Source organism: Monodelphis domestica, chromosome 8 (genome assembly GCF_027887165.1).
Source record: "Monodelphis domestica isolate mMonDom1 chromosome 8, mMonDom1.pri, whole genome shotgun sequence".
NCBI classification, from domain to species: Eukaryota; Metazoa; Chordata; class Mammalia; order Didelphimorphia; family Didelphidae; genus Monodelphis; species Monodelphis domestica.
The window spans coordinates 240,899,949-240,921,037 of record NC_077234.1 but is presented as its reverse complement, the minus strand read 5'-3'; the positions used below and the strand labels follow the sequence as shown (position 1 = coordinate 240,921,037).

At 37.6% G+C, this 21,089-nt stretch overlaps 1 protein-coding gene across 5 annotated transcripts in view; it reads right to left on the bottom strand.

The window, feature by feature from the left end:
* Positions 1-21,089, bottom strand: part of PPEF1 (protein phosphatase with EF-hand domain 1) — a 233,178-nt gene that overhangs the window by 18,202 nt on the left and 193,887 nt on the right. For all 5 annotated transcript variants that reach the window (XM_056808688.1, XM_016424753.2, XM_007500823.3 and 2 more), the window contains 2 exons: positions 18,957-19,099; positions 9,872-9,978 (listed from right to left, as the gene is read on the bottom strand). In XM_056808688.1, the coding sequence (XP_056664666.1) occupies positions 9,872-9,978; positions 18,957-19,099 (250 nt within the window). The remainder of the gene's footprint in view (positions 1-9,871; positions 9,979-18,956; positions 19,100-21,089) is intronic.

The following is a 21,089-nucleotide window of genomic DNA, read 5'->3' as shown; positions in this document are numbered from 1 at the left end:
AGAGTGTGTCTCTGCCAACTGCCAGAAAGAGTAATTGACATAGAAAAACGGTTATAACTGTCAACAATTGAAATTAACCTGCTCTCTCAGCTCTGCTTCAAACTCCAATTCTTTTCTCAAGCAGCCACTTTACTTCTTATTCCTAAACTAAGAAAACAAAAGTTACTTTCTAATATTCTTATAGAATGGAGCAATACCCTATGATTAATCTCTTAGAGATGACAATAGTATTTCCTTACATGACAATCCTATTTAGAATTGATACACTAATTTTTCAAATATATAAGGAACTAAGTCATATTTACAAAAAATTTAAATTATTCCCCAATCCACAAATGGTCAAGTGTGTCAAGGAAGTTCATCCCCTCCCCCTTCCTGAGTAACTTTACCTGTCCATCAAACAGTCCTGACATACCACAGCTGGGCCAGGATTGCATTGGTATATGTTCTGGACGTCAATAAAAGTTAAGGTTTGGGGTAGAACTGGGAGAGAGGGATGAGAAGACCATGAGGGAATCAAAGGAGAAGAGACAGAGCAGGAGGTGAGCGGGAACAAGGAAGAAACTGGTAGGCTACGCAGCATTCGGCAAGGTTACTTAGGAATGATTGTCTACCCCTCCTAATAAAACTATAAAATGTATATCTCTGGGTAGAAGGAAATATTATTAAATTTTAATTATTACAGTTGGCAAGCCAGACAGGAGGGACTTTTTAGAACCTTAATTTTCTTCTGAGAAGTTTTGAGTAAGTGCTTAGTAAAGCTTAAGTAAGATAGAAGCTGCTTCTGTTAGCTAGCCTGCCTTCTAGCTAGCAAAAGCAAGCTCCTGGAGAAAGGAAACAGGCTGCTGTTTTACCCGGACCAGATCACATTGGATTGGTGAGAAAAACTCCTTCCCAGGTAGCATCCCCACCCCACTTCCCAACCCCCCCATTTTTTTCTTTCAGCTTGAATAGGGGTGAAGGGGCCTTTTTGCCCATAGGGAATTGGGTGGATTTTAGGACCCAACAGGACCTCCTGCTCTTTTATTTTTCACAGCAGGAAAGATCCTAGAGTTCCTTCTTTCAGCCTAGTGCAGTACAGAGCTGGAAGACCCCTTGAACAGATCCCAGGGGTGCTTCCAGGCTGTGGAGTAGAGTTAGGGGCTCCCTGGAGCAGTCCTGACACAGAACCGGGGATCCAGGCAGGGGAGCGGATGCTTTCACTCTCCCCAGGTGGCTACCCTGCCCCCCATCAGACCCGCTTTAAACCAAGGGCACTAGGACCAAATGGATCTTTACCAGCCCAGAGTCTGCCTGACTTTCCTCACACACCCCTGTAGTAGGGACGAGCTCAGAGTCACTCATTAAATTAATCCTGGGCTTCCAGGCTTTGTATTAAGACCCAACTGAACTCCCTGCCCCACTCCGCCAACTTTGAAAACACATGGCTGTTCCAGGGGAAGGGATTTAATTCCATTTTTCTTTTCCTTCCTCCCCTCAAACAGTCCTCAAACCCGGGCTAAGAGGAAGTGTTCTTTTAAAAGTTTGTTCTCTCTCCCTCCCCCACCCTTAAACTTGGCTTGTAGACCACCTAGCTTCATTTGCATGTCTAAAGCCACATTTTACTTGGGAGGGCCCATCTTCTTTAGCATTTTAAAAGGCACTCTAGTTACCCTGCTTGTAACTGCCTGTTCTTTAGCATATTAAAAGACAATTATTTATTTTGCTTTCTCTTTATCTGACTGCTTAGATAGGTCTACCCACAGGAGCCTTCTGCTCTACATGCATTTATAGCACCATCCGCTGTTGAAAATTGAAACTTCAGGAAAATAAAAAAGAATTCCTTTGCTACTGCTACTAATGACCTAAAATAATGCTATTAAATTGAATACATTTAAATAAAAGGATTATTAATAGGAAATATTAATAATATTGAATTTAAATTAAAACCAAATTTCTAAATTTGAACAAAGCCAACATTAAATCAAATTACATGCAATATTAAGGAATAATTTTAGAAAACAATAGTATTAATAATACTATTGATTATTAGTGGTTATTATTGATTATTGATAACTTGTTTATGGTTTGTGGTTATTATTAATAACAATAATTATAACGAATGTATATTATTAATTATTAATTATGTCATTGATAATTATGGTAAATTGTGTTGTTATTAATTATTAATAGAAACAGTTATTAAACTAAATACACATTCATTATTGATACTATTGCTGTGCTATAATTAGTGTTTCCTTACATTAGCCTTTTGTTTTAAACCTTCTCTTACTGCCTTCCACAATAACATTGAAGAACTTTGTGTCTCCATTTTTTTTTTAGTTTTAGGGACTTTTCATTGTTTAAGCTAACCATTTAGCAATACTCAAACTAGCTTAATTAGGACATACAGATTAGAAAATATGCGAAATACTGCAACACATCAAAGAAAATCAGGAAATATTCCTTCTGATTTAGCCCTGTATAAACTTTTAAATTGCTGGAATGATCCAAATTTGCTTAAGGAGAATTGGATGACAAAGAAGGAAGCTAGAAATCTTTGTAAGGTATGGATTAACATATCTTTTACCTGGCAAAAATATGGCTCTTTTGACTTCAAGATCTTAAAAGATTTGAAATTAGCCATTAAAAACAAAGAGTCCAAAGATGATAAATACTGGTACTTATAGGCCTATTTCATGGATAAATCCATTATTCCCTCCAATAAGGAAACTTTGGAACCAAACAATTCTAGCTTAACTCCTTCAGTGAAATCTAGCAAGGAACATGCTGTCATCCCATTTGACCTATGAGGAGGTTTCTCCTCATACTGACCCAAACCAGGACTTGAACCCTTCGGTTCCTCTCCCTGTCAGACCTCACTCATTCCCTACTCCTCCCATTCCCTTTTCTCCCAATCTCAATCCTCCTTTGCCCACCCATCTTCTCTATCCCTACTTCAATGGTTTTCCATATCCTCCTTCCTGCCCACCTTACTGTGACTCCTCTAGACCTCACCCATCCTACTCCTCGCCACCTTGTACTGGATCCCACCCCTCCCCCATTCCTCTCCACCCCACCCCCAGCCCCTCTCCCCTTCCTCTCCACCCCAGCCCCACCCCCGATCATTTCAAGAGCTACTTCCCCACTTGCTGACCAACTCCATTCCACCATTCCACCACCCCACCCCCTTCCCCAACCAGCAACCACTGAGCTCCAGAATACAGGCCAAGCAGCAGTTACCACAGATGATTCAAATAAAGGTCTTTTCCCTCTAAGAGTTGTCCCTACATATAACAGTCATGGAGATTTAGTAAACATTAGACATCATACACCCTTTTCTCCACAGGACATTGAGAGATTCAAAGAAAAAACACCTTCATAAGAAGCTGAGCCTGTGGTGGTGATAAATAAGTTTGAAAGCATTTTTTGCACATATAATCCCACATGGCTTGATGTAGAAGATTTGCTCCAGGCCTTGCTAACAGAAAGGGAAAGGAAATAAGATTCTTTCTCCTGTTAATCAGGCCCAAGGAGAGGGAACAGCTCATTGGCCAACTGAAGATCCCAAATGGGACCCAAATTCAGAGCAAGATTACTTGCAAATGTGCCAGGGTAGAAATGCATTGATGAAAGCTATGAAAGCATGTTCTCATAGGCCTGGTACATGGATTAAATTTGAAAATATTAAGCAAGAAGATAATGAAAATCCCGCTAGTTTATCGATAGGCTTATCAAGCTGGGAGGAAGAGATATTGAGCTTGATCTGGATAGGGAACAGGACCTTAGACAAATCAGAATGCAATTTGTCAAAAATAGTTGTACGGCAGTTAGGGATTATTTTATGACGAGCTGTCCAAATTGGCCTACTATGGATCTTGAGAAATTGAAAAGAGTAGCAGTTTATGCTTTTGAGGGACATAAGGAAAAGGAGGAGGAGAACATTATTTAGTGGAAACATTAAGGAAAGAAATAAAAGAATTGACTTCTAAACAGGGTGAGAAAGATAAGGAAAATGCTACTTTAGTAGAGACATTGAGGAAGTAAAAGAATTAATGAAACGGTTGTAAAGGTAAAGCAAGGAGAGGTCATAGCTCCCTTACAAGAATCCACAAAGCAACCACTAACATGTTATTTTTGTGGAAAAACTGGCCATGTGATTATAAATTGTAAGAAGAGGAATCAGGTAAATAGGAATGGAAGTTTCAGGTATAATGATATTAATAGGAGGAATAGTTATTCGAATGAGGAAACTCAAAACTCACACCCAAACACATGTACTCAATGTGGGAAGTCCCCTCAGCATGGGAGACTCCCGAGGTGTGGACAAAGGGATTGTCTTGGGAGGGGAAGGAACCTCAAAAAGTCTGGAGGTGAATTTTAAGCATTTTCAGACCTCATTGCCTTATTGATGTTAATTGTTTCAGATTGTTCCCCTCCCCAGAATGAAGAAGTCTAAGTCATTTCTAAATATGAGATATATGTAATTTACTGTTAACCACTTTTATGAGTCATCAACATTGAAATATTCTGTTAAATTGTCTTTATTTGTACCTCCCCTTTGACTATGACTGTACTGAAGAATATCACTGTAAAAGCCCATACACAGTATTTTGTTCCTTTTTTGCCTTTGTTAATTGTCACACAGAGCTGCTGGATGAACTCCATCAAATTGGTTGCAACCTATATTTGGTTTGGAGAATGTACTTATTTAATAATTTAAATTTATTTTAATGAGTCTTTGGGAGTGATTTTCAGATATCTGGGAGCATCCCTACCTCTGATCATTTATTTGCCTGCCTCTTGAGTTGTTTGTAACAAGAGGTAAGGGTCTATTTGTTGTTGAAGTAAAGTTAAATGGTATTGTTGTATTTTACCATCTCTGCATTTATTGTAAATGTAATGGATGAAATATCTGCAATTATTTTCACTTTTTTGTCCTTGGCTCCACATGAAAATGGTTGGGACATATCGGTGACAGTTCTGTTACACTGTTACAGTCTCATACCATGAGGGAGGGAGGTGCTTAATTAACCTGTGATATACTATAATCTTATCCAGTAGTTGGGAATGATTTTTCCTGTGAAGCCTTGTAGCTTTGAAATGGATGTCTTATATTTGTCATTCTTCATCAACTGTACGGAGGTTTTTTTTTCTGGGTTTCTCTTCCACCAAATTTTGGAATGATGGTAATAATAGACTTTGCCAAAGTTGAAAGATTGGCTAAAATATATAGAACTTGTGACAAGTATTCATGCTTTCAAAGGTTTTACATGTCATACAACAAGTCATGTGATTCCTAATGGGAGTTGGTTTGTTTGCAGTTATCCTTAAATGGGTACATTTTAGAATCTGTATAAGTAGTTGTACTACTGTTTTTAAAAGACTTTTACCTGATGAAAAACTTATGTACACTCACACTGTGGATCCTGACCAAGTTAAGAGTGGTATACGTTTCATTTTTAAGTGAGTACCTTTTGTGTTGTGCCTCTACTCAGCTAACACATTGTCACATGAAATTTGAATAGTGAAATTATTATTTTTTTCATTATTTTTTCTCTTTATGTTTGTAATAGGATATTTTTTTCTTTATTTTTTCCTAACATTGGTGATACTTGAAGTACATGAAATCAGTATTAATGTTTTTCTTTTTTATTTGAAGGATAAAGTTTACAATATAAGTTTACAGTATCTATTAGCCCTAGTAATATGCATACCCAAAAGACTTGACTATGGAAACCTTCCATTTATTGATAAATGTTATGGGTCTTTATTTAATGATTCTATCTGATTCCAGAAGAAGGGAACAAAAGAGCCACTATACAGTGCCAAGTAGCATGAGGTCAAAACAGACCAACTCCAATCCAGGGAGGATTGTTGAACTTCTATGCCAATACAAAAGGACTTGAACCTAGTGTGAGAATTGAGGCTGCAGCCCTTGACATATGTTAAGATGCAAGACTCCTTGTACCACACTCCATGTACAATATTCTGACTCAAGTGCCTCAGATTGGCTATAATCCTGGCTCCCTCTATCTCTGAAAGTGAAGGTACAATCAGGGGATGAATTTTTCCCGTTTGCTGCTGAAACTTAGTCCTTTCTCTCTTATAGTTTGGCAATTTTCTGTAGTCCTGGCTGCAAATGGGTAAAGTTCTGTATTGTTGCTGTTGTCCTATGGGCATGTGAGACATAAGTCACTTTAATTTGTCCTTGCTGTGACTCAAGAACCTATTACAATTTATTATTTTTTACTCAGAATTTTATACATGTAAGATTTTTATTTTTTTTATCATTTCTGTATTTCTTATTTTTATACAGAAATTCATTTTTTACCCTTTTTACTTTGAGATTTATTTTGGGTTGTTTGTTTTGTTTTCTTTTGACAATATTTTCATATACCTCATAACTCAGTCATATATCCCAGTGTGATTCTGGTGTTGGTCAACACCCTTCTCAGGGAGGGCTTGTGTAATTATCCTAAAATGCAAGATTTAAAATTTTTTGGAGAAATTTCAGGAAAAGAAACTTGCCAACACCCAAAATCAAGAAAGTGGATACTTTTGGAAAAGGTGCTGTAAAGATGCCTGAAGAATCTACACAATGCATCAAAAGATCCAGAATGAACTTTGGGATATAATGAACTGAATTAAAGGGGTTGAACATACTTATTCTGAATGTAAATTCTTATGCCAAAGGGGACTGCCCCCTAGTTGGCATTCTGTCAATGTGTCTATCAATCAGTTTTTGTATTTTACCCCCATCTCTAACTATTGTAACTCCCTCTTAGAAAAAAATGCAATATTGTATGTACTTTTAGCTAGAAGGTATTTAGAGTTATAAGATAGTTATATTTAAGTAATCCATTGGGGAGACAGGTCTCCCAAAGGATCACAGGGGGTGACTGTGTCAAGGAAGTTCATCCCCTCCTCCTTCCTGAGTAACTTTATCTGCCCATCAAACAGTCCTGACATACCACAGTTGGGCCAGGGTTGCATTGGTGTATGCTCTGGATGTCAATAAAAGTTAAGTTTTGGGGTAGAACTGGGAGAGACGGATGAGAAGACCATGAGGGAATCAAAGGAGAAGAGACAGAGCAGGAGGTGAGGGGGAACAAGGAAGAAACTGGTAGGCTAGGCAGCATGCGGCAAGGTTACTTAGGAAGGATTGTCTACCCTTCCTAATAAAACTATAAAATATATATCTCTGGGTAGAAGGAAATATTATTAAATTTGAAATATAACACAAGGGACATGAATAGGCAGTTTTAACATGATGAAAGCAAAACTATCAATAAGAACATGAAAAAGTGTTCTAAATCCCCCATGATCAGAGAAATGAAAATTAAAACTCTGAGGTGCCACCTTATACCTAGCAGACTGGTCAATATGGTAGCAAAGGAAAGTGATAGATGTTGGAGGGGATGTGGCAAAATTGGAACACTAATGCATTGCTGGTAGAGTTGTGAATTGGTCCAACCATTCTGAAGGGCAATTTGGATTTATGTGCAAAGGGCTTTAAAAGAATGCCTGCCCTTTGACCCAGCCATAGCACTGCTAGGTTTGTACCTCAAAGAGATAATAAGGAAAAAGACTTGTACAAAAATATTTATAACCATGTTCTTTGTGGTGGCAAAAAATTGGAAAACGAGGGGATGTCCTACATTTGGGGAATGGCTGAACAAATTGTGCTATCTGATAGTGATGGGATATTATAGTGCTGAAAGGAATAATGAACTGGATAGATTCCATGTGAACTGGAAAGACCTCCAAGAATTGATGTAGAGTGAAAGGAGCAGAATCAGGTGTGAAGATTGGATTTTTTTTACACAGGAGAACATTGTGATGGCACAATCAAATGTGATAGACTTTTCTACCAGCAGCAATGCAATGACCTAGGACAATCTAGAGGAACTTATGAGAAAGAATGCTATCCACATCCAGAGAAAGAACAGTGGGAGTAGAAACACAGAAGAAAAATATATGATTAGGGTTTTGATGTTAAAAGATCACTCTACTGCGAATACAAATAACATGGAAATGGGTTTTGAACAATGATCAGTGGAACTGCTTGTCAGCTTTGGGAGGGGGGAGAAAAGACAGGGGGTGGGGAATCATGAATCATGTAACCATGGAAAAATATTCTAAATTAAAAAAAAAAAAAGAATTGCTACATAGCTGCCAAACTTTGGAAGAGTTTATTCATCAAAATGTGATTTTTTTAAAAACTCTTACCATCTGTCCTAGAAACAATACTAAATATTGGTTCCAAGGCAGAAGAACAGTAAGGGCTAAGCCATAGAAGTTAGGTGGCTTATCTGAGTCATAGAGTTAGCAAGTGTTCAACTAAATTCCCCACCATGATGTGATCTTAATTTGGGAAATCAAAAATTTCCATCTTGGTTATGTTTTTTTAAAACCCTTACCTTCCATCTTAGTTTGGTTCTAAGACAGAAGAGTGGCCAGGGCTAGGCAATGGGGGTCAAGTGACTTGCCTAGGGTCACACAACTGGGAAGTGTCTGAGGCTATATTTGAACCCAGGACCTCCTACCTCTGGGCCTGGCTCTCAATCCGCTGAGCCACCCTGCTGCCTCCTAGGTTATAAGTTTTGAAAACCTATTGATATAGAAATTTATTTGGCAGAAACTGGCCCTGACTATAAGATCTGGATTCTTTCAAAGCTTTGAAAGTAAAGTGAAAATATGGCTTATTAATGCTATGTTTGGGTTGGGGGTTTTTTAAAGACAAAACCTTGTTTCCTTGCTCTAAAGGTATAGTTTTATAACTTACATATTCTCCCATTACTAGGTGTTTGAATGAGTGAAAGACTAGAGGCAGCAAGTACTTTATAATGGTTGTTCCTCTTCTAAAATGGTAATTATAATTTTTTAAAAAGAAATAAATGCTATTAGGCAACAGATAGAGCCTTGCTGCCCTAAGAGAGGCATGTCCCCTTCTAAGGCACTCAGATTCCCTTGAGCAAGTTGCTTTACATATTAGGAAGACCTAGATTACTCTACTTAATGAAGAAAGGGAGTCTCAGAATAATGAAATCTGTATTGATTGGTGAGGCCCTATTTAGACTTCATTAGAAGTTTCGACATGTTGTTCACCTTCCTTTTGGCTCCACTTTTAACACCACTGGCCTTATCATTCTGAGAAAGACCTTATCGTGAGGTTGATTCAAGAACTGATAAGTCTCTGGGGCAATTAGGTGGTTCAGTGGATTGAGAGCCAGGCCTGGAGATAAGAGGTCCTGGGTTCAAATCTGGCATCAAATACTTGCTACCTGTGTGACTTAGCAAGTCACTTGACACCCATTGCCTAGCCCTCACTGCTCTCTGCCTTCGAACCAGTACACAATATGATTCTAAGATGAAAGTTAAGGGTTTAAAAAATTTGATGAGTGCCCCATAGAACCACTATAACATCAGAAACCCTAAACAATTTTGGGGGGCTTTTTTCTTTTTTTTAACTCTCACATTTTGTCCTAGTAACAACTGTAGGAAAGAAAGGAAAGAGCTAGGCAAAGAGGGTTAAGTGACTTACTCAGGATCATACAGTTAGGAAGTATCTGAGGCCAAATTTGAATCCATATCCTCTCAACTTCAGGCTTGGTTCTCTATCCACTGTGTCACCTAGCTGCTCCTAATCAACTTGCTTTTTGTTTTTTATTCCCAGTGCTTATCATAATGCACACCCCATAAATGCTTGTTTCCTCCCTCCCTTCTTCCTATCCATATCTTATATATAGTATTATGTATAATGTCTTTTATATAATATGTAATGCTAGGTTACCCTCATTTCTAAAGAAATTAAAGGATTGAAGTCAAAAGGAGAAGAGAATTTGAGTTGTTTATGTTTGGACTAATGTGTTTTGTTTTGTTTTCTTACCGGTTTTGTTCACATCATACATTTTGAAAACCTGCATCAGTTCAGAATTCCTGGCAATCAACTTCTCTCCTAAAATCCTGAAGGCAGTGCTTTCAACAATATTCACACTAGTTTAAGAAAAAATTTTATAAGTTAATAAATTGTTCTTAACCATGATCCAAGCATCCCACTAATATGATTATATACCCAAAGGATAGTAACAGAAAACAAAAACAAAATAACAAAAACCCAAACATACCACACTGTTCATAGAAACATTTGTGACACCAAAAATCTATTTTAAAAATGTGAATCCATTTCCAGGAGAATGGCTGGACATATTATGGGATATATGGGCAATATATTATAATGCTGTAATGAATGATGAATATAAAGAATTGGGGGGTCAAGCTTTAGGAGTGCTTTGAGAAAGCAGATACCCTGCATTTGTACCAAAGGACAATAAATACAGTGGGAATGAGTCCAAAAGGAATGAAATATATTTCCGTTTTCCTGCTACCATTATAATCGTGTCCTCAGAGAAATGAAACAGTCACAACGTAGGTGAAAAAAGACAAACTAGACACTCAAGTAAAAGTGATGCTTCAGAAGTGAGCTATGAACTGGAACCCACTTTGTCTTGGACTCTGTACAGGCTCATAGAACAGTGTACCCCAGATTTGGAGGAAAATATTTTGTTCTATCTATTTTTATTTTAATTGCTTAGGAAATATCTCTAACTAAAAGCGGATGAACTCTGGTTGGATAATTAATATCAACTAGATAATCAATGGGGAATGCACTGATGAAGAATTTTAAGTACAAGTGTCAGAAACCACCTTCATTCCCTCAGAGCTATCCCTAGAACACTGGGGAGTCATGTGATTCCCTCTGAGACTTGGCTTGCCAATGTTAGTGGAAGCCTGGGGAAACAGCCCGAAAGGGCTGGTATACTTGTATGAAGTGAAAAGAAAAAAGAAAAGAAAAAACATAGAAAAGCCAAAACAACAACCTAAAGTCAGTTTAACAATATAAAAATGTCTACCACCATGTAAATGAATGCAACACAGGGTAACAACAAAATTCTGGTCAAATATAACCATAAATTTTAGTATCATGTTGCCTGAGTCAAAGGATTTATCTTTCTCTCTGATTAATACTGATCATTTTGAGGGGATTCAGGGGGACAGTGTGAGGAAGAATGGAATGTACTTTGTAAAGCAATTGAAATTGTTTGTTGGAAAATATTGTATCAGTAATTTTCTTAAAATAAAGAATATTTAAATTTTTCTACTTCAGATTAATGTGTTACTCCACTATCACTCATTAGTAGTTTCCACAGTGAATTACACAAATTCCTTCATCCTGCTTCAAACACTTGGACCCTTGAGATCATTCAGTCAATCTTATATTTGTTAGGCACCCAATGCCCTCCTCCCACCCCCAAATACAATACCAAATGACAGAATGTTTGAGCTGGAAGGAATCTTTGAGATCATCTGGTTCAGCTCTCTCATTTCATAGAATAGAAAACCTGGGCCCTGGGCCCTCAAGGGTATGACTTGTCCAAGGTCACTTAGCTAATAAAGACTGAGTCAGAATTTGAAGACACTGAGGCAACAAAGAAGCAAAATTGGAATAGAAGGGATCTAAAATCTAGATAAGAGATGGGGGAATGAAACAAAAACAAAAAGACAGAGGAAGTAGTTAGAATTTGTATTATGCAGCTGAGGAAAGTTCCTGTTTTTGCTAAAGCTTTGGCAAGAATCAGCTAATTCCTAAAACCAATTAGACTGAGACAAGAAGAAAATAGCTTCTTATTTTAATGAGTATAGCCTGGCATGGGACATGTGTGTCAGGGGGTAATCCTTTGAGCATGTACAGATATTCTCTCCTAGTCCAAGAAAACACATAGAAACTGGGATTGGGGACTTGTTTCTGTCCACATAAGACAGAGGTGCTGAAGAAGTCTTCTACTCCAGCTGCTAGGCTAGAGAACTGATGGCTTGGGGGTTGCTAAACCACAATTTAGCAGATACACATAAAGAGCAATCTTCCCTTTCATTGCTTACTTTCCCCCTGGTGATTCCTGTGGTCCATGGCCATAAAGACTGTGAGAATTTGTTTCCCTCGGCCTCTTTGTATTTCTTCATACCTAATCTTAGATGAACTAGAATTCCAAGATGAAATTGTCTACAAGGTAGCCTTGTGAGTATCAACAGAATAAGTAGTAGAAAGAAGAGTTTAATGGGGGCGGGAGGATAACAGAATCCCAAAGTAGTGTGACAGAGGCTGGCACTAGAGAAAAGTGCCAGACTGAAGAGTATGTGAAATTGATCACCTCGAAGGGGGAGGGGCCCCAGGAGTGAATTTCCTGAGGAGAGAAGACTCAGGCTAGAGAGCAGGGAGGATCTCTCGGTCTGGAGAAGCCAAAGAGAGAAGGTAGATAAAGACTTTCTCCTGAGGGTTACCCACTTTTCCTGCTGGTGACTGGAAATCCTCCCCCCTACCCCAACACTTCCCAATTGAAGGGACTTCTGAAGAGAAACCTGAGCAGCCTCTACTTCAGCTCCTGTGGCCCAGGGGTGAGTCGACCTGACTTTCTCTCAGGGGGCTCAGGCTGCCAAGGCCCGAGTTCCCTCCAAACTTGAGGAGGAAGAAAAGGGTTTAGATGGAGACAGGGACCCTCTTTCCCCACTTTCCTTTTCCCATTCTTTCCTGCCTGTTATTCCTTTTGTATTATCTGATTGAGTTAACATTAAAGTTATCTGTTCCCCAAGCTGAGTGTGAGTGAATGCATCTAGGGGAGACCTTTGGGTCTTGAGTAGTGGAGGGGGGATAAAAGGGACAAGAGTGTATTGGGGAGAGCAGCTTTAGCTAGGGAGGGAAGACAGAAGGGGGAAAATCTTCAAACCCCCTCTCCTCTCTCTGAGCCAGCCCATTACATCTGCTGTCTCCACTGAACCCTGCTTTGTGGAAAGGGGGGAGTTCTCTCTTTCCCTCTCTCTCTCCATACCAAAAGCCTAGACCCTCCCCTGTGGGGTACATCTCTTCTTTTTTTATATTTTTTAAAACAGTTGGCACCCCAGCTCTCCAGGCTGAGTCTTCTCCCCTCAGGAAATTCACCCCTGGGGCCGCTCTCCCATCAAGGTGATCAATTTCACATACTCTTCAGTCTGGCACTTTTTCTCTAGTGCCAGCCTCTACCACAGTAGGAATGGCTGATGTCAGTAGAAATGTCTGCAAACAATGAGGAAAGACAGTCACTTGAGGAGGGCAGGGCAGCACCTTGAGTGAATATGGCTTCTTGTGGCAAAGACAATTCTAGCTCTGAGCTCAAAGAAGGTATAGAACTTGGCAACCTAGCTGACTTACTACAGCTACACCTAAGGGGACTTCATGACAATTCCATAAGTGGAGAAAAGGACTTCATCAGGTCTCAAGGATTTAATTGTCATCTCTCTGTAGATGAAAGCATTCCTAGTCTTTCTCTTGAGTTCTAGTTCCACACTACCAAGTTACTCTTCAAACTGAACACTCCATAAGCATCTCAAACTCAACATGTCTAAAACAGAAATCATTTTCTTTCTTCCTAAACTTATGCCTCCTTCAAGATTCCCTATTACTGTTAGGTTAAAATATCCTTCTGCACTTATTGAATCCACTCCAAATTAATTCCACATAATCCTAACTAGTCGTCATTACAGGAAGGCAATCCTCAACACCATTTTATAGATTTACCAGCCCCCTAACCACAACATCTTTTTCAAATGTTTTTGTGCCTCTCTCCTCTTGCCCTTCCAGGTGAGGACCTCACTTCATACTTCATTGAAAAAGCTGAGGCCATTTGGTCTCCTCTCCTTTTCTCACCTTACCCATATATCAAGATAGCCATGTGGTATTGGGTCTGGATCCTCAGGCATTTCTTAGATATTATTATTGTTATTATGGTTGTTGTTATATCTTTCCCTAAACCTCCTACCTTTTCAGCTTCCCTTGATCCCATCCCCTCCCATCTTCTCCAGCATACTGATCCACTATTACTCTCTCTCTATAGTCTGCAACATCTCCCTGACTACTGGCTTTATTTCTTCCTTTTACAAACATGCTATCTGTCTCCCATCACCTATTTACCTATCCCTTTTTATCTCTTCTCCCTCTCAGTTAAACTCCTTGAGTCAACTATGTGTATATTAAATAGTAGGCATTTCACATATCTTCTCACTTGCTTCAGAACACTCCTGCAATCTAGCTTTCAACTTCATCATCCAACTCAAACTGCTTCCTTCAAAAGTCCCCAATGATCCTTAATGACCAAATCTCAGTCCTCAACCTTATATAATGAACTTCAAACTATCCTCTGCATAGCTGGCAAAAGAAAGATTTTAAAGCAAATGTCTGGCCATTCCCTCTCTTCCTCTGCCTTCTTATTATTTCTCTGGGTTCTTATTTTCCTTCAAGACTCATTTCCCACATCATTTTCTTCAAGATATCAGATTAAACCTCCTGCCCTCGTCACTTTGTAAATATGTCTAAAAGGACACATTATCTTCCTTGACATCATGTAAATCTCTTCAGGGTAAGAACTATTTCACTTTTGCCTTTGTATCATCAGTACCTAACAGAATGCCTGGCAGCAACAAAAGTATCAGAGATATTAAGTTTCAAGATGAACTGTGCTTAACTGATACAAATAATTCTTTCGAACATTGCAGCTCATAATCAAGCCCCAGAGAATTTTAATCATGTGATCTCAAACTTCCCCTGAAGGAAGAAGCTAATTATATGTGTGGGGAGTGGGAGTTGGGATAGTAGGGAAAATGAGGAAGAAAAGGTTTGTGGAGAATATGAAAAAGTAGCAATAAAAGTTGTTGAGAATCAGTGGCCTCATGGAGTGATATCTTGACTTGTGAGTAAACTGAATTTAAGTGAGACTGAATTCCACAAAGTCATAGCTTCCCTCTTTCTTCCAGTCATAAAAGTCAATTGGCAAGACAAAAGTCAAGACAACCAGCGATGGCTCAGGATTCAGCGGATGCCCTTGGCTTCTTCAGTGTCAGTGTCTAGCCAAGCTCTAAATGCTCCACAGAACCTGCTTCTGCTACCTTCATGGCTGATAGAACACTTGAGGCAGATAGCTCCCTAAGTCATTGACAGGTTCAAAGCCTGTAAGCTACCCTTAAATTGGTTTAGCCCATGTGCCTCAATGTTTTTTATCAGGGTGCAATTGCTGACTATGCCACAGCTTCTGGGAATCACAGATGAAAGATGGGTGAAAAGTGGACACCAAAGTGGATGAGAAGCCATTAAAAGAGAATGGCAAGCCCTTACACCAGAAGTATTGGTCTTCCCTGACTACTTTGTGCACTCCAGTGATAAAGGTAGAGTGGAAAATTAAGATTTATGTATCATGAATTTGTGGTAGTTAAAATCAGCTCTATTTTGTGGGTTTCTCCAATCTTAAGAGGAAAAGAGAAAAAATTGGATGGTAGGATTACCTAAGAATTCTTAAGATGAGAATGGTGGAAGACCAGGAATACAAGGAACTGTATTAAAAAGCAGTTGTGAATTAAAATATGAATTCCTTCAGATTCCTTTCTTCATTTCCTCAAGACTTTTCAGCATGATCATCCCCTTTCTTCTTTCTTTTATTAGAGGAAAACTATTCCCTAAGAATAATTCTTTGACCTACACCCTTGATCCAAATGCCACTGCTTTTTCTAAGACTTATCCAAGTTATCCCCTATGTATTATACATCTTTAATTTCTCCATTTTTCATTTGTGTTTTTCTTCTTAAATTTTTTAATCACTTAAAATCCTCTTTCTCTCCCTCCCATTCCAACTTCCTCCACATATACAAATATGTATAGTTAAGCAAGCAAAATAAATTCCTGCTTTGACTGTGTCCAAAAAAAGTTGAATCTCACTCTGCATTATGAGTCTTTCACCTATCTATAAGGAAAGGGGTAGCATTTAGTCCTCTGGCATCATAGTTGGTCATTACATTAATTAGAATTCCCAATTCTTGCAAAGTTGTTTATCTTTACCATACTGTTGTCATTGCATAATTGTTCTTCTGGTTCTGTTCATTGCACCCTCATACAAGTGTCCCTTGATTTCTCTGAAATTATCTCTTTAATTATGACTTGTTTAGCTATTCTCCAATTGATGAGCACCTCCTCAGATTCCCTTTCTTTGCCACCTTAAAAAGATCTATAAATATTGAACATCCCTCATGATAGTTTGTTTTGCTTATGATTAATCTTTTCCTTTACTCTATCCTTCCTCTAAAGACCTTCCTTCTTTTCTTTCCCAAGTATTTCCTTGTTGAATGAAATCTATTTCTATATCCAGCTGTAGACATGTTTATTATTTCTTCTTTGGCCAATTCTGACAAGAGTGAGTTTTAAGTGTCAACCATTCACCTCCATCCTCTCCCATTTGTTTGTATGAATGTCTACTTATACACTTTGACCATGTGAGGAAGTTTCTCCTACCTTCTCCTACCCCCAGTGTTTTTCTTTAAGATCATTTCCCTCAGATCTTATTTAATTAGACTCCTTTTATGACCCCTGATGATGACAGAGCTGAGAATGGAAACATTTTCTCCCTATATTTCAATGTAAGCAATGTATTCTTACTTAGTCCCTTATGACTGTTGATTTATTTTGCCTTTTTATGTTTTTCTTAACTCTTGTGTTTGAACTTCAAAACATTTTTGCAGCTCTTGTCTTTTCATCAGGTATATTTGGAGGCCATCTATTTCATTAAAGATCCATTTTTCTTCATGTTTCCATATTCAGTTTTGCTAAATGAACTATATATTTATAGCTGTAAAGGTTTCTGGAATGTTATATTCTAAGCTCTCTACTCCTTTAAAGTTTTGGTTGCTGAATCATATATGATCTTAATGATGACTCCTTAGTTCTTGAATTCTTGTTGGCTGATTGTAGGGTTGTGTTTTTTTTCTTTGACCTAAAGCTCTGAATTTTGGCCATTTTTCATTTGGGGGTTTTCATTTGGGGATTTCTTGCAGAGCCAGAATTGATGAGTTATTCTGTTTCCACTTTGTCCTCTAGTTTTGAGAGATCTGAGTTCTCTTTTATGATTCCTTAAACCACATTAAGGTTCATTTTTTAGTCATGGAGTTCAGGTAGTCCAATGATTATTTTTTCTTCTTGATCTTTTTTCAGGTCAGTTGTTTTTGCTATGAAATGCCTTGTCTTTTCTTCTTTTTAAAAGTCTTTTGATTTTTTTCTAAACATTTCCAGTTATATCTTAGAGTCATTATTTTCTATTTAGTCCATTCTAATTTTCAAGGAGTCTGTTACAGCGGCAGTTTTGGACCTTTTCTGTGAAACTGTTCATTCCCTTTCCAGCTCTATTTCCATAGATCTTATTTCTTTTCCATTTTTTCCCTCAGGCTCTCATTTCATTTATTAAAAACAATTTCAGTTCCCTTTAAAATGGTTTCTTCTTTTTTCTCCCTGAATTAAAGTTGAATTTCTGCCCTAGTAGTGTTTTTCTTTGAGACTTTGCTTGCAGATGTTTTGGAGTCTTTCTCTCCTTTAAGGTTTGTGTTATAATTGTCCTTGTCACCATTGGACGTGATTCTGTTTTTGTTTGCTCATTTTTCCAGCCTATTTTCTAATTTTGAACTTTTTGGGGCCAGGCAATGCACATTTCTGGAGGGAAGATCTGGGAAGGGCCTGTTGCTTCTTTCTTGGGGATATTAAATATTGTGTTACTCCAGAATTTTAGGGATAGTTCAGATTAGGGATATACAGACTTTTAGTGCTCCCAAAGTAGTCTGATCCAGATCAACATCTGGTTGGTAACCTCTTGATCTGAGCCCCTCCAATTCATCCTTCACAATGCTTTTAGAATTTATGCCGCCATCAAAGAATTGAAAACTAAAAGGATATTCCTCAGTTGGGGAATGGCTGAACAAATTGTGGTATATGACAGTGATAGAATACTACTGTGCTATAAGAAATGATAAGCAAGATGATTTCAGAAAGAGCTGGAAAGACCTACATGAACTGATGCAGAGTGAAATAAGCAGAACCAGGAAAACATTGTACACAATAAGAATAATGTTGTAGAATGAGCAAGTGTGATAGACTTTGCTACTAATAGCAATACGATGATCCAAAACAATTCTGAGGGACTTATGAAAAAGAATGCTATCCACCTCCAGAGAAAGAACTGTGGGAATAAGAATGCAAGAGCATATAATTTCTCACGTGCTTATTTGGATATATATTTTAGGATTTTGGTTTTATAAGATTATTCACTTAGAAAAACAAATGATATAGAAGCATGTTTTGTGTGATAATACATTTATAACCCAGATTGAATTGCTTGCCACTCTGGGAGTGGGGAGGAAAGAAAGGAGGAAAAAAATTTGGATTATATAACTTCAGAAAACTCATGTGGAAATTAGTTATTAAAATAAAACAATGTTTTAAAGAATTTATGCCATCATTCTGCTTTAAAAATCTTTCCTATAAAGTCAATCAAATTCCTTTGTCTGGTGGTAAAGGCACTCCCAAACCTGGTACCATCCTACCCTTCCAGTTTTATTTTATCTAACTCCTTTCTCTGCACACTGTATTCAGCAAAACCATACCACTCTCAGCCCCCTAAAAAGACACTGAATTCTGCTTTGTAGTTTTTTGTTCAGATTGTTCTCTATGCCTTAGATACTTCTCCTTTTTCCCTTCTATTGAACTTTTATCCATCCTTTAAAGCAAAATTCCTGAAATAGAGGATAGTTGACCAGTTTATCTGGTCAATCTTAAAGCTGGGTAGAGAAGATTAAAAATTAAATTAGAGATTCATCAGAATTGAAAGATGAATGGGAGAGTAGGAAATCTACCAATACTAGAAGAGAAAAGGAAGTACAATAACTAGGTATAAGTATTGCAAGTTGAGGAGGCACTTTCCATTGTCCTGACTAAAAATATCACTTTTTCTTTATGAGAATACATTTCCACATTTTGTTCTTTGAGGTAATATTAATGAATATTTATAGAAGCATAACAAAATAAAGCAGGCATAGGGCTCTGATTCATTAGCTTTCACCATAAAGTATATCTGTACCTTTCATGAAGCGTTTTTGATTTAACCATTTGGCTACATTGGTACTGGAAAAATCGAGGGATCAGATCTTTCTTCAGTTTGAGGTAAGCACCTCTATTACTGCCTTCTTCGTAGTAATTAGATGCAGAGAACAATGTGATAACCTGATTAAGGAAAAAGAAAATATTGGGTTTATGCATGCCCTCAAAGTATTTGGAAATGTAGATTTTCATAATGATTATTCTATTCATTACAGAACAATTAATTGCATTGTGGTGGGAGTATAACTAATGTCTACCTGATCAGTATACTTATAACTACTTGACTGGAAATGCACATTCACCTAGGGACCGGTAAACAATTTCATTTCAGTATTACAAAGATCTTTGCTTTCAAAGCTGAAAACTGTTATGCTGGGATTTGGGGTGAGGAAAGAACAAGAGGGAACATATAAATAAATTCAAATTTATTGGTTGGGAAGGGTAGGAAGGAACAAGGGTTCAGGAGTAAACTATACTTATACTTATCTTAAAAGCCAATATCTATAAACTATCTAAACTATCTTATTAAGCTAAGTATTAACTTTCCAATATCCAAGTCTCACACCAGGAGTCCAATCAAATGGGTCAGGATCTTCAGTTGGTTGATACCCAAGCAGGTCCAGAGATCTTCTTACTGATGCTGACAGCAGCCAGATCCAAAAACTTCTTTCCTCTGTTGGTCTCAGGAGAAAAATCTCTTCCAAGCCTTAAATTCAGGACCTTCCAGGAGAGAAGTCAGTTGGGCATAGAATCTTCCTTCAGATCTCTAGCCTCAGGCTCCCATGTGACCCCTAGTCACATGCTCCTTTCAATTACTCATTCTGAGGTTTGCAGCTCTCAGTTTTGCAAACCTTTCATCCTTTATAACAAAACTGAGGTTATTCTACCCTCTAAGAAAGCTATCATAAATTTAGATCAATATTTTTCCAGGGTCCCAATCTCCCTCTTGCCTTAATAATGAAGTGATTCATATGTCCAAAGGGGGGAGTGCTTTGAATCTGGAGTTTAGAATGACTAATCTACTTAGAATCTGGAATACTATTGAGGATGCTGAGTTTTTCACCAGAATTGTGAATCAAATCACTTGCTTAGCACCAGAAAACCTAGCCACTAGTCATATTACTAACTAGTGCATACCTCAAGACAAGTTACTTCATTTTTCTTGTTTCCTTCTTAATTTCCATCTTATGAGACTGATATGGTTAAAATGAGATAATGTAAATACAAAGACTTGGATAAGGAAGAAAGTACCATGAAGGTGAGATGGTGGTAATCTTATATTGTTGCTGTTATTTTTTAAATATAAATTGAGACATCACAGAAAAATGTGAGGACCCAATTCCTTAGTCAACAGCTCATCTATGATCCTACAGTTTTTCTTTCTCAAACAGTTTTTATTACCAGAGGAAGGATACCATTCAGAATTAGCTGGGGAGATCTGAATCTGAACAATGTGTATGGTCATACATTTCTTTGATGGCATTGTTTACTGCAGATTACTTTGATAATTCCTTATTTGTAATGTGTTTTATTGTCTACTCACCTTCATCACTGCCTTGCCTTTCTTTTCTGAAAGATATTCATTTCAATTCTTTAGAGAATATAATGTCCCATAACATACAATACCACCAGTCAAATACTGATACTAAAAAAAATGAGTCTTTGTGTCAGAGAGAAGTTTGGGGTCAGAAAGGAATTTTATTACTACCTGAAGGTAATTCAGACTATTGTCTTCCTCTTCCTTTTCAATTCTGGGTCCACTCATTCTTTTTTAGAATAAATGTAAATCTATCTATTTGCCTAAATATAAATGTACATGTATTTATAGATATATGATCTAGATATATCATAACATATGTATTTATGGACATATCACATATTTATATTGTATGAGCCTATATATGATATACATTTAGATGGACAATGTCTACAACTTCAGAAGTTATATTCTAATAATTACATTATAATTAATGTCTATTGATAGTTTAAAATATGTTCATCATAATGGATAAATCATATCATTCCATATCATAATACAGATGAGGAAGTTTTAGACATTGTTCATCTAACTGAATAGTATGGATAAGTATGTAATTAATGAACTGTATGAAGG